This window comes from Cinclus cinclus, chromosome 4 (assembly GCF_963662255.1).
Source record: "Cinclus cinclus chromosome 4, bCinCin1.1, whole genome shotgun sequence".
NCBI classification, from domain to species: domain Eukaryota; kingdom Metazoa; phylum Chordata; class Aves; order Passeriformes; family Cinclidae; genus Cinclus; species Cinclus cinclus.
Window position 1 is genome coordinate 28,373,429 of NC_085049.1, and position 14,042 is coordinate 28,387,470.

Here is a 14,042-nt window from a genome sequence, read left to right on the forward strand (position 1 = left end):
CAAAAAATGCTCGTGTGCTACTCACTGGTACACCATGTTCCATCAGCACATTGGGGTTCATAATAGTGACCAGCTGATGCAGGAGATCAGGCTGGGATTCAAACAGCTCAGGAGCCAATTCCTTCATCACATCTTCCAGCTGCTCTGCTGCATGAGAGGGCACACCATACCATGTCTTCGGCTCTCCCCTACCAAAATACAAGCACAGGAATGAACACAAGTGAGAGGGAACTAATGGTGCCACCCAGTTATAAAGCACACCTCACAACCAGGAGCACTTTCCTCATGAGCCACTTTACACATAGATTTAAAAATTACTTTAATCTACAAGCATCTTCTTCAGCATGTGTTATTCCAATCTGAAAAATGAGTTACACTCCAACACAATTCTCAACATACCTGGCAGTAGATTTGCCTTGACAAGCCTAACATGGAAGACTGTCATTTACCATGCTCCAAAGGGGTAAAATGGGCAATTATTTTCCTCCAGAAGAAATTAGGTTTATTAAACAAACAGTCTAAGCTACAGTCTAAGAAAGATCATGGTACTCCGCCATTCAATTAGGCTTGGAGTAGTCATATTCCTAAAACCAAGAGAACAATATACCAGCCAGTGGAGTAAAACACATGCAATCTCTCTAATATTCATAACGAATTATTAAAACCCTGTGACCCACTGGCCTATTAAGATGAAAAATGCCAAATAACACAGACTACCTAAGTATGAGGAAACAAAGTTTAAAAGGACCAAAATTAAACAAATAATTACTCAAGCACTATTCCAGTCCTTTCTTAACTAAAACAAGCAGTCATGACCTAGCACCTAGAGTGCTGAGATTTATTTTGAAAATCTATTTTATTCAGTACAAGCAGGAGTCTGCTGAAACACGTGACGGGGGCACAGCCCTACGGACTATTATTATTATTATTAGTAGTAGTAGTAGCAGTAGTATTAGTACTATTATTACTGTTTATCCCAGAGGCAGAGCCGGGAGCAGCATTCCCGGCGGTTCAGCGGGCTGCACTGCCCCCTGCTGCTAGCTCGCGGCACATACCGAGTGGCCAAGACAGCAACTCAACTGCAAACAAAATTAATGCCTTTCCCGAGCCTGCGGATCAGACCTTGCTAGCAAACGTATTTCTTCAAAGATGTGCGGTTCGGCTTTGAAGGCAATCAGCTCATCTCTCCCAGATGTCCAGCAAACTTTCTGAAGTTTCCCACAGCTCCCCGTCCCTGTCTTTCCCCCTGCTCCACTCACTGATGAACTGGGAAGATGTGCAACGCCTGTAATGAATCTGCCACGAGTCTTCTATTCAGACACAAAAGCTGAACACCACACTTCCAGGACTGTTCCAAAAGGCAGAATTACTTCCAAATTTCTCTTTACAAGGAGTATTGCTGTGAATACATGGATCAGCTCTGATGTTTCTAGAAGCCATGAGCAGACACACATCCCAACTTCAAATCATAAAGGAGGGAACCAGTGAACTCTTAACTCAGTTCTAAACTAAAAAACTTTCTTAAAAAATACCGGTTCCTGTAAAGCACAATTTTATGGCGACACTGGAATGCTGGCCACAAAAGAATGTTTTATCTGTCAATGAAAAGTGCATCCTGGGTTTGCCTTAATTGAATGGTTGGCCTTGAACCCACCACAATGCTTTAAAAAGCATCTGTATTCACTTTCAATCAGCCACAGCTAAGAATACTCTGCACATTAAGCTCTTCATATGCAAATATCCTCCAGTGAGCAGAGGCACTTAGAAGTAGAACTACAAACTTCCTAAAACAGATAGGGCAGCGTAAGGTAGATGCACAAAGGACAGCCCATACCAATGCAGGTAGTTGATGGAATAGCTCCAGTGGTCTTCAATATGCCAGCAAAAAGAGGAGAAGCACATCCCTACGTACAGCCAGGGCACCTTCATGCCAGAGATGTCTGCATTGATGTGAGCAAGGACTGATTGTTCAAGAATGGGCATGTTGTTCAAGTTCCAACCAGAGAGAGCATAATCCTGCCAAAAGGAAAAAATTTGAACAAATCAGAAGAACATAAGGACACCAATTCCAGAAAAGGAAAGTACAAATGAAAACATCAGCCAATCCGTTTCCATAGTAGATAATGGGATGTTTCCGGCAACAATGGAACATCAAAACCAGAAATAATTCCTTAAATACCGCAGTCATCAAATAATTGCACAAAGATTTTAATACCAGTCCTAGTATTTCAACATAGGCCATCTTCTTTGAACCATGGCTTATACACTTAGGTTTTGATTTCTTCCCCACCACAAGACTGCGGGTTTCATGCTTTTCTGGTGGAACAAAACACCAGCAACATCAGCAGAAGAACTAAAGATAGAAGCCTTCAGTAATATAGGACAACTTGAAATCGCAAACAACACAGTGAATCTCATGTTATTGTTACAGCTTTTTTAACATCCATTTTACCATGGTGCACTTCATGTTGATCTACTATATAGATTACTTTAGGTAGTTCTCAAGGGGAAAAATTCCTACACACTCATTATTGAGAGGACAGCATCGCCTTTTAAGAACTCTCTCACCTTTACTTTCAAATACACACAACTCATTCAAAAATTATAATCTAGACAGCCTTAAAAGCCCACTGCTGTGCTTAGTACTAACCTACTTTCCACTTTTACAAAAGCTATAAGCACAGATTGACTGGAATTTTAGATATATCCCTTAGATGCTGAAAGGACTGGTCAGGCACTCAGCTCAGCCAGACATTGCTGCTGTTTCCTTTGCTCTGACACTACAAAGACATTGCAGTGAGTTAGAAGACTAAAGTGATGTTGTTAAGAAATTTTTCAAGTAACTACTTTCAGGCAAAGAGATAAACAATCAGTGCTGACTCACACTAAGCAGCTACACAATCACAGCATAGTCAACAAAGGTACACACAGGAAGGTGCAGAACAGGTGGAAGACAATAGTGAGCAGGATTACCTCTTCTACGGAGCATAAATTCATTTGGGGCAGGGTAATAAGAAAACCACACCTTTACTATGTCTGAATTTAAGCATACAAGCAGCAACAAAATTGCTTTGCTACAGTAAGGTCTGAGGGAAAATAGACAATATACTCTCCAGATGATCTTTACAGAATTTTTAAAATTCAATGTTGTTTCTACATCTACATTCTTACAGTATGCACAGAGAAACAAGTTAAACCAAATTAGTTTGTTTCACCTATTAAGAACCTCCTAAGGAGGACAGAATTATGTTCCTATAGCTAACTCTATAATGAAAAGGTTTGGAACAAGAAAATTAATAAAGAGATGCTTCAGACTCAAACTGCAACTACTTGCCCATCTTTGCCTGCTAAGATTAAGTGACAGAAAACAGGTATGATTTAAATCATGAAACAGACTTTGGTTATCTGCAACCAGATCTTTAAAAGAACCTCAAATATCAGATTAATGCCCTGCTCAAAAGGAATGTTAAGTAAGTGCAAAAGCCTGCAATAATTTCTTCATGAAAAAAAATCCACATATTTCTGACCTAAATTCATAACGTGAAATTGTATGCAAAGCAAAAAATGGGGTCAGTTTGTATGTCATGCTCCTCACCTCCTCCTCTGGCATCAGCTTTCGTCGGCCATCCTTCACTGGGAAGCCACTCCCAAAGTCCTTGGATGAGATATCAGCCCCATATTCCACAATAACATCTTCTTCTATGCTGCTCACTAATCGCCAGAATTCTTTTTCTACCAGTTCAGTGGGAACCATCTGAAAGCAGAAGAGAGGTTATGGTATGTGCAGATAACAAAAAATTATCATTCAAGTAATAAATCACTATTGACTCCCCATAAATTTTCATACAGCAAGGTCACTCCCCCTCTCCCCTCCGTCTCTTCAAAGTCATAGCTTGGTCAGTATTCCTCCATAGGGACTGGAATGTTTCAGAAATAGGATACCACATTATGAGGGACCAAAGACATGGAACCACCAGAAGTACAGCAAAACACCAGGAAAGAGGAGACAGCCAAGAGAAATCAAGCAGTACAAACCAGCATGCAAATTCCCAACCATTTTAGAGGATAATGACCAGGATTTCTAAACAACACTAAGGAAAATGAGACACAAAATTGTGCTCAGGAGTTTGATCTTCATATAACTTATCATTACTCTTACTTATATGTATTTATTTATGAAGCTTATTCTTAAAATAAGCTTTGTTCCATGTCCCAAACTTGCCTCATAAATTGGAGACCTTAAAAGGTAGAGGTATTAGCAGGAATGTCCATAAATTACCAAAGAACCATGAGAGAAGGAAGACCTTGGTGCTGCATGCAGTCCACAGGACAGTGGAAGTGTGCCAAAGCGGAAATGCTAGTTTGAGAAATGCTGCTGTGATGTTAAAAAAAAAAAAAAAAAAAAAAAAAAAAACACAAAAAACCCCAAAACCACTGTGATTATCAGACAGATTCAGTCTATTGACTTGTCTACAAGAAAATACTGTAAGAGGAAGGAAAATGAAGATTTATCCTCTGGACAAACTAAACCAAGACAAAAGGCATAGGAAGGGCAGGAGAAGGGCCCGTATGCCAAACTAGAGTGAGACAGTTCAGTTTATCAAAAAGGGCAAAAACTTGAACTAGAGTATGCCCAATACAGTAAACTCTAAGGACTAAAGCTGTCTGTCCATTGCGGGGCAAGGGTAAAATGAAGTTGAAATGAGACCAGATGCCAGCAAGCTAAATAATTTGTCTACATGTCTGATGTTTATGGTGCCTCTTTAAATAAGGCTAAGATGTCATAGCAAAAACCCAGAATCCAACTGAAACATCTACTCTCTTTCCCTTACAAGGAATCCCAACAAAAACTGAAACTCACATGGACCGGCATGTTGAAATAATCAGACTTGAAGTTATCAGCCATTTCACCAAAGCTCTGGAGAGTATATTCCCTGACAGCTTGCTCAAATCCAAAGGCCTCTCGGGGTTTGTTGCATTCCTAGGAGATAGAACATAGAAATATTGTTCCCTGCAGCAGACTCTGACACAGTTACATTTTTAGCAAGAAGCCCTAGTGTCCATCTGAGTCCTTACCCAGCACAATAAGCTACCAGTTTTGAGACTGTTCCAGCCGAGGCAGTCGTACCACAACGGAAACAGAGCAGAATTAACGGCACAGAAGCTAATCTAACACTGTAACCCCTGTGCTCCACACTTCTGCTTTCCTGTCTAAAGCGACATTTCAGCAGCTACTGCTGCCAGCCACAGAGCAAGACTGTGCACAAGATACTCGGGCAGCCACAGGACATTTCTGTAGACGCACTGGATTCAAGCAGTTGCAGAATAACTGCACAGGAACACCCCCAACTCCAAGTGTTTCAGTCTTACCATGTCAGCAAATCACCAAAAGATTGCCACTGTGAAAACATATAGGGAAGAGGAAAAAGGAAACTAGAACAGGGCAACACAGCCAACAGCAGACATGGCCCATCTGACAGAAAATACTCAAGTATTTCACTGTTCTATCCCCATTCATCCTGAAAAAGCAAAAAAATACTGGTGGACATTTCAGCACCTCTCCCCACTAATTTCTAATGTGCTCTTCTCAGCTCCTTTGGAACTGACACCATGTTTATATATACAAAACATATCAGAACACAAAGATGATGTGAAACTATACGATAGTCAGCTATTCAGTCAAAGAAACAGAACTGGAAAAGAACTCATTAGTAGTTTCTCTTTTTTTCAAGAGGAACTACCCTTAGACTATTCCCAACATGTATCAAAGTGGTTCTTAAATGGAGCCTGCGACAGACAATCTACAACATCTGTGAACACTGTCAAACAATGCTGACCTAAATACACATAAAGAGCCTTTATCCTATTCTTCCCAGCTTCTGTTCCAGTACCCTGCTGTAAAATTACATCAAGCATCTGTGCACAATTAACATCTAAAGTAAAAACTGAGGCAAAAAGTGCTAGTGAATACTTCGAACATTTCTGCTGTTCCTTGTTTACTCTTCAGTAGACATTATAGCCATATGTTTTCTCCTTCTCTTACCTTCAGTGCATTTCCAAAATTTTTCAAGTATTTTCTGTATCACTTGCTAGTATAAAATTACTTGGCACCTTATCTTTCCTGGGTTTGTCCCTGTCTGCATTTTTTTTTTTGGTAACAATCTATCCCTGTTTTTATTAGCAATAATGTAATTTCTTGAGTTTCCACATTCTTAAACTGTTGCAGCCATTCTATTTACTACTACCATCTCTAAATTAAATCCGTATTAGATTGCTGCAGCTTGCAAATACTTCTTTATTGCTCTTCCTTAAGAGAAAATAAACTAGGTTAATCCACTCTCTTGAGAAGCAGCCCAAAGAGAAAGTTTCATCTCTTCCCTTGCCTGTAGCTATGAATTTCCACCTCTCCTTAATCAGCATTTGCCTGAGTTCATCTGACAACCTCATCTCTCAGTAAAGAGTTAGAGCAGTAAGCTGATCCAGCTCCTGTGGCTGCTCCACTCTCCAAATGCCATGATAAAGGAACCAGCAGGAGCCAACACAGTGGAAGGGCACAGGGGGGAAATGGACATATAAACGTGTGCAGAACTGCTTCTTTTGGAAACAACACAGCCTGAAGAGTGAAAGCCAGTCTCATAATTAGAGTTACAAACAGTAAGCTTCTTCCTCTGACTCATACATCTACCAACTTTCTGAGCTTTCCTTAAGACAAACACAAAGCCAATCAAGTGATATTTGCTGTCTGTTGATCAATCATCTATTGGAACTGGGTAGCTCTTCTTTTTTGGGTAATGAAATTCAACTAGCTTCCACTTCCAGAGCCTGAGCAGTTCCTTTTTTTTTAGACTAAACTAAATCTAAAATAGCTACAACAAAATTTTAAATTAGTTCTTTCACTTTCTGCTACAGGCCATTCTGAAAAATGTTATATAATGTCTTTCCAATAATCCAAGCTCCCTATTACGCCTAAAATTCATACTTCATTTGCTTCATAGTTCACAAAATGTGTCATTATGTGGAAGCATCCATTACAACCCTAGTTCTCACCCCTAATTTCCCACTACCAGATTATCAAATTGAGTTTCAGCTCTTAATATATCAAGATGAAATTTTTAGCTGTCACATGGCCATATAATAAACAAAGGTTATGCCCAAGCTCTAGAAGGAATGTTTCTCTCTCCTTATGGCTCATCAACCAAAATTCAAGGCTCATCTTGACAATATTCCAAAACAAACTATGCATTGTACATGGATGGATTCCTGAACTGCTCCTCTTCTGATCTTTCCAGGTATATATACAAAGCTTCACCAGTTCTTGAACTGTACCTCAGCAACACACTTTGGACACCTCCAGTCACCCTTGGGTACATCAGGAAGAGGAGGAATCAAGCAGAAAGTGTGATAGCTGTCATCACATCCATCACACAGTAGCAGTTTATCCTCATTATTTCCTCTACCACAAAATAAGCAAACATAAAGATCAACCTGTGGGAAAAAAAAAAAAAAAAAAAAAAAGAAGAAAAAAGTTACAAGAAGTTTCTCATCCAGAGGCTGCCTTACTTAAGCTAAGGAACAAAGGATGATATATTGAAGTCCAATATATGAGCATCAGCAGTGTCCTCTGGTTTTTGAGAAGTACTGATAATGACAGCTTATGTTTCATTCCAAGAGCAGCACAATGTCGGGACAGGAGGACTTTGGGTGCTGCAAAATAACTCTCAACTTCAGTTGGACTATCTTTTGCCATCTAAATTGCAGCATCTCAGTTATGTTATTCTAAGGCAAAAGAGTAAGTTACAGTTCTAGAACTCCCTCTCTTCAGCCCTCTTATTGTGGAAAATAATTTAAACTGAATCTCTACCAAGACTGCATGGCTAAGGGAAATCTCAAGGTGTTTCAGAAATACACACACCACTTGCAACATTACAGTGGTATATCTGCAATGAGAAAGAGAAAATCAAATCCACAAACCTAAAAATTTCAACCTAAAAATTCATGAGGAAGCAAAGGAAACCACATGTAAAGGTACTAACTTCTTTCTCCTTTTTTCCAAAGCAAAGGATAAAAAAACTCCAAATGATAAGAGAGACGTATTAACCCCAATACAATTGCAAACGATTTTTGGAAGTTCTTCAAGATAGTCTCTCGACAAGAACAACACTGACTGGGAGGTATTCTCTGGGGCCAGAGAGAAAACTGTAGGAACAGATTTCAAATTTTCTTTGTTCTTGCTTCCTGTATTGTGCAAAGAACTTTAATAGAAACATTTAATAAAATACCGAAGAACTGTAACAATCTAAAAAAAAAAAAGGGGGGGGGGGGGGGGAAGGGGCATTACTTTATCACCACTAAAAAATGACCTTATGTATAAGTTTTTACTACCAGCATGAACTTAATGAATGACACCTGCTTCAAATTCTGCTACTACTCCCACTAGCCCCTGGCAACTCAGGCTGTGCGCATTTGCTTCACACAGCTCAAAATAACACCAGAAGAAGTGGGGCTGCGTTTGGTGGGGTCTGTTAATATAATCAAGATGTCACAGAAACATGTGCATTTCAGCTGATTAGGCTCAGGTGGATTAAATAGTTAATGACAAACCCATATCGACTAACAGCAGCCTAGTTAAGTATGCAACCTCCTAGCCATGCAGTAATATACTTCTTAAGTAGACTGCTCAGGTTTCTTAAGAAACTGTTTTAAAATATAATGCAGCTCTACTCAGAGACGTATCATTTTGCCCTTTTAAAAAAAAAAAATCCACACACTTGCCCTCATGAAATAACAGGCCTATCCAAAGCACCAAACCAGCTACTTTTCTTGCAAGTACATAGAAGAGAGGAAGGACACCTCTTGCAGGCACTTCCACGTTCTCTTCCCAAAACTTAATGTATGAAAATGGCAATCCTAATTTTTTTATGGTCCTCACTATCTACCTCTCACTGGTAATAGCTTCTTCTCTCTAAATTCCTATTAAAATACACAACCTCTACATTAACACAAGTGAAGATGTGGCAAATGCAAAAACTGCACTGAAATAGATATTCACAGGCCTGTGATTATGTCATAGCTACAAGGAGTCCTGCTAGCCACGTAATAAAACAGTGTAAGACTATGATGATACATAGCTATATGCATCAAGGGGAGAGGAGGAGATAAAGAGGTGTATTTTATCTCCCTGTTAGTAATTCACCAAATAAAATTAATTTCATTGTTAGTACTTTAAAAAAAGATAAATGATGGAGAAATATGCACAAACTGCACCATTGTATTTTACAGCCCAATGTTATATAAGGTAAATGCATCACCAGTGCATTTAGGACTGCTTTCCTTATCTAAGTATTAAAAAAAAAAAGTGTGGAACCAAATAGTACTAAGTCACAGAATTTCAAAATATTAGAGTTCCAGCACTATAGTTTCAAAACAACAGTTCTGTTGGTACAGCACTTTCATTTTCTCTTACAAATACAGGTTAAAAGAAAAAAGTAAGCAAATAATAGTGCTCCATAAAACACCAAGAGACTAGACAAAATATTTTAAAATTAAAGCATAGTTAAAATTACCAAATTTACATGGCCTAGGAAAACTGTATATTCAGGAGCAGTAACACACTTGAAAAAATTAAAGTCACACAAAACTTGTCTGCAATGGCACAGTGATTTGGTTTTTAAATATCCAAATTCTCCCACTTTTTTCCCCCCTCATATAACAATGTGGTTACTAGAGTCTTTAGGTTGCCTTGGCCTTCTATGGTTGAAATTTAAGATAAGCTTTTTTAAGTGTTTTCAGGCTAAGAGAAAGAAAAGGAACAGCTGAATTCTATGTAGTCTAATTCCTTAGACAATGAAAGCACGGATCTTCATTCATGGCTGCACACACATGTTATGACACTTTAAAAGTAGGATGTCACATGCTATGAAAGATATTAAGAACAACTGCACATTGCTTTCACATGCAAAAACATCAGAGAACTAAATGTTTTGTTTTTCCTATTCAAATTCAAAACAGAAAATACAAGATGTGCAATGCTAAAAACAAACTCTTGAAGTACTGGAGCACCTCAGAATCTCCTCTAAGGAAAAGAAGCAGTATTATATTTGATCTATTAAGGGGAGCTCAAACAAAAACTGAACTACTCAAGGCATTCAAGCAAGTGGCAACTATGATCAGCAAAAAAAGCTTCACATTGCAACAGCCTTCCTGTCCAAAAGATTAAAACAAAAGCCAAGAGCACAGATTCTTTTTCAAAATACTGTGTTCTTTCTTCCTATAACAGTATCATCTGCTTCTGCATGAATTCATTCATATGTTTGGAGGTGTGGGGGTTCTTCTAGGGGAGAAAAAAAAAATCTTAGTAAACCAAGTCCTTTCTATCAGAAATAACAGCAAAGGCATCGAACTTACGAAGTTGACAGAAAGAGTTCCTTTGCGCTGCCTCATCTGCATTCCAAATGCTTCTGATCTCGTTCCCTTGCGCCTTCGTGTCACCTCATCTTGAAGTAAAAGGAAGTTAAATGTTATTAATATGACATCAAGATAGACTTAACTTGCAAAAACACCACAGACACCCAGCCCGGCACCCTGCCTTTCAGATCAGAAACTACTTAACAGTCCGAAGAAAGCAAAAATGGCATGTTATACCTGGCCAATCTAAAATCCACAGGGATTAGGAAAAATATCTTTTGCTTATCCTCATAGGTGATCCCAATGTCCTCATGAAAAACAATGAATTAGACACCTAAGTTGTGCACTTTACTGGCAGGATCAGTTTCAGTACTTTTAAATCCTGCTTTCCCTTTCAGTCACTCAGTTCCTGGAACAGCTGCTTAATTGTTATTGTTACTATGTAATACATAAAGAGCTGAAAGTCTGCCAAGTTATACAAAGCACTCTGTAAATCTCTCATGAATGAAACCCTAGAACATTTTGCTTTATTTTTCCAGTTTTGATTTGCCTTCTTCTTAATACTGTCTCCAGAGACATTCAGGAAGATTTAACAGTCCCACTGAAAGCAAAGAACTCACAGAAAGCAAAGAGCCCAAGATTTAATTACCCTCTTTATCCTTTGCTCCCAGTGCCAGTCCCATCATCTTGGGTCCAGCTCCAAAGATCTGCAGCTTCTTTAGTTCAGTGTTTCTACTCATTTCTCCTACCTCTGCCTAAAGACAAAAACAAGACCACATCAGCACAAACCACCAGCACAAACATTTCCTCTCCAGGTTTCTTCACAATTTGTTGCTATACCACTCACCCAGAATATGTGCTCATTGCAAGCAGCAGGCCTGAAAACATACAATTTTTCTGTTTCTAAAGGCAATGAATATATGCAAATGGAATAAGAAACAGAATTTTTGGCACAAATTTCCAAATTATTTCCCATCTAATATTCCAGATCAACTACAAGAAGTCACCTCTAAACCAAATAGAACTAGGTTTCACATTCTGCAAAAAAGAAGAATGCCAGAGCAACTTCTTCCAACATCACTATGATTCAGTCAAGCGCCTGGATTTCAACGCAGTTTCAACAGGATTTCCTTATCTGCTTCTTGAGTAGAAACATCCACATGACACTAATGAATTCCAACCAACTTCCTTAAGCTTGGCTGCTTCTGGGTTTACTTGTGATGAAATGTTGTGAGTACAACTCAGATCACACCTACTCATTTTGCAAGCTCAAAATCAGAAGTAAAAAGACCCATTTGGTGACAGCTCCTGCCAGCGATGTTTCCTGAAGTGCTCTGCACAAATGAACTTCCTCCTGCTTTCCATTACTGACCTACCTCATTTTCTCACATCACTGCCACTAATCTAACAACAAAAAGAATAAAAATAAGAAAATATTTTGCTTTTATCTGCAACACAATCACCTTGGCATTTTTTAATGGTGCGTCCTTATACTCTGAAAAATCTCTCCAATGTGGTATAGAAGCCCACTAAATTCTCACTGTTCAAAAACTTCCTCCTGAAATTCACCCATCTTAAAAGACCTCAGGAAGCCCCTCAATTTTGAAGGTGGGCTCATAATTTTAAAGAAATTACTCCTCAGCTAACTCCGTGATAATACTTCATCTGTTATTTTTCAAAGTTATAGCCTGATACCGCATGCCTGTCCCTTGGGGTGACATACCTTCAAAGCTTTTAAACAAATATTAAAAAATAAAAAAAATATCTTACAAAATAGTGTTAAACATAAGTTCTAATACATTTGTAATAAACGTTAAAAAAAGATTATTTTTCTACCTAAACCAGTTGATTTTCTTGCTTCCAGAAGACATTAGAAGATACAGTTTCCTATGCACTATTACTCTAAGGAATTTTTAGTGATATTTACAGTCCCTGTTCCCACTGAACGGGGTATGCATTATGCTAACAGGCATCTTTCCAACCTAATTAATACTGATATTCTAATTTTCAACATTTATATGTTGCCATTAAATTATTTTCACTTTATATGTGACCAACTTTGTAAACCCACTGTACAACTGAGCAAATTTTTCCTCACAAATTCCTCAATTTTTGGTTTACAAGCCATAAGGAAAAACATCCAGAGACTTCCTAGTCTCTCATTTTCCATTTGAAATTCATTAACAACTCAACCATTCTCTTAACTAATAGAACCTGACAGAATTAACATATTTCAGCATAGACATAATTTTGACAACAATCTCCTCAATTTATCCTACTGTCCAAAGACAGTTTTCACAATGAGATATGAAAAATAATTTTACTAAAAGTAAATCATTAACATGCAGCAACAAAGTTTTACTGCTTAGTTTAACAAAACATTACCTAAATATATTTTCATTGCTCATTTACTCAGTTACCACTAAACCTTAGTGGATGAAATCCATTCATGCTCAGGTGGAAAGAGCCACAGAGTTTTGAAAAAGAACAGTCTGTATGTTCCTAATACACATATTAGGAATACAGACACCTTTCTCCATCTTTTATTTGTGAAAGCCTTCTTCAAAGAAAAGGGAGAATAAAACTGAATATCTCACTATCTAATTATTCCCTTCCTACTCAGAGACAATGTTTTCAACTGACATTTGGTTATAGTAAACAAAGATTCTCAAGCCACTCTTCACAGAGGAAAATGCTCATTCTCTATCTTCCTTCATTTTTCACGTTCTCCAAAAATCCTGGAATTTGCTTTTTCAAAGTCTCTCACCCTCTTCTAATTGTCAGGGACAATTCTCTATATCAGAAATTTCTGATTACTATATTTATACTTTCTTATTCATTGCCCATCCTAAAGTAAGCAATCTGCAAGAAGATGCAGAGGATCTTTGGAAACTACTTCTAGCACTTGCAAAAGATCTAGGGAGCTGCAGAGGTCTCTGGAATTATCTGTGCTCACTAACCAGATACCGGACTACTTGGCACACTACACAAATCACTCAGATGTTTCAGCTAGAGCAGAATGACATTTATTTAGCAGGTTTTTACATTACTTGCATACTACCTGTTCTCTAAAGATTGTTTAGACAACCTCTGGTCCAGTTCCAGGTATGCATTTCAGACAACAAACAGAATCCTGTCTACAATAAAAAGGTGCACTGAGATCTGGAACAATGTCTCCATGTTCTCAGATATTTACACTTCTACCATTTCTGGCTAGAGGAAAAAAGGGCCTCTAAATGCTGCTCCAGGGATGAGTTAAGATAGTTATACACAGCTTCCAACACAGCCAAAGCCTATTTCTCCTATCTGTGCAAGTAGGATGAGTTTTTCCTATATTCAAGAACTCATTTCTGCCATTTTAATAACTGTAATGCTTAAAAGATAACTTGGCTACAAGCCTAATTAAAGGCATTTAAATATATATATATTTTTGCAGATGATCTAAATAAAATTCTCTTATTTCTGAATCGCAGACCCTTTAAACAAAGTGAAACGGCTTTACAGTGCCAGGATGACCAAAGAATCATCTTTCTAACATGTAGAAATGACAAGTACCATCATTCTACTGAAATGAGAAGGAAAAAAGATCCCACAGGTCCTTAATAAAACAGTGACACTTTCACACCATGTGTGAGGAA

The 14,042-nt window shown here is 38.2% G+C and overlaps 1 protein-coding gene across 2 annotated transcripts in view; it reads right to left on the bottom strand.

The window, feature by feature from the left end:
- The window catches only part of KDM5A (lysine demethylase 5A), a 47,905-nt gene that overhangs the window by 26,071 nt on the left and 7,792 nt on the right, over positions 1-14,042 (bottom strand). For both annotated transcript variants that reach the window (XM_062491883.1, XM_062491882.1), the window contains exons 6-12: positions 11,054-11,159; positions 10,405-10,493; positions 7,327-7,485; positions 4,862-4,981; positions 3,596-3,754; positions 1,835-2,016; positions 26-188 (exon numbers count right to left, since the gene is read on the bottom strand). In XM_062491883.1, coding sequence (XP_062347867.1) covers positions 26-188; positions 1,835-2,016; positions 3,596-3,754; positions 4,862-4,981; positions 7,327-7,485; positions 10,405-10,493; positions 11,054-11,159 — 978 coding nt within the window. The remainder of the gene's footprint in view (positions 1-25; positions 189-1,834; positions 2,017-3,595; positions 3,755-4,861; positions 4,982-7,326; positions 7,486-10,404; positions 10,494-11,053; positions 11,160-14,042) is intronic.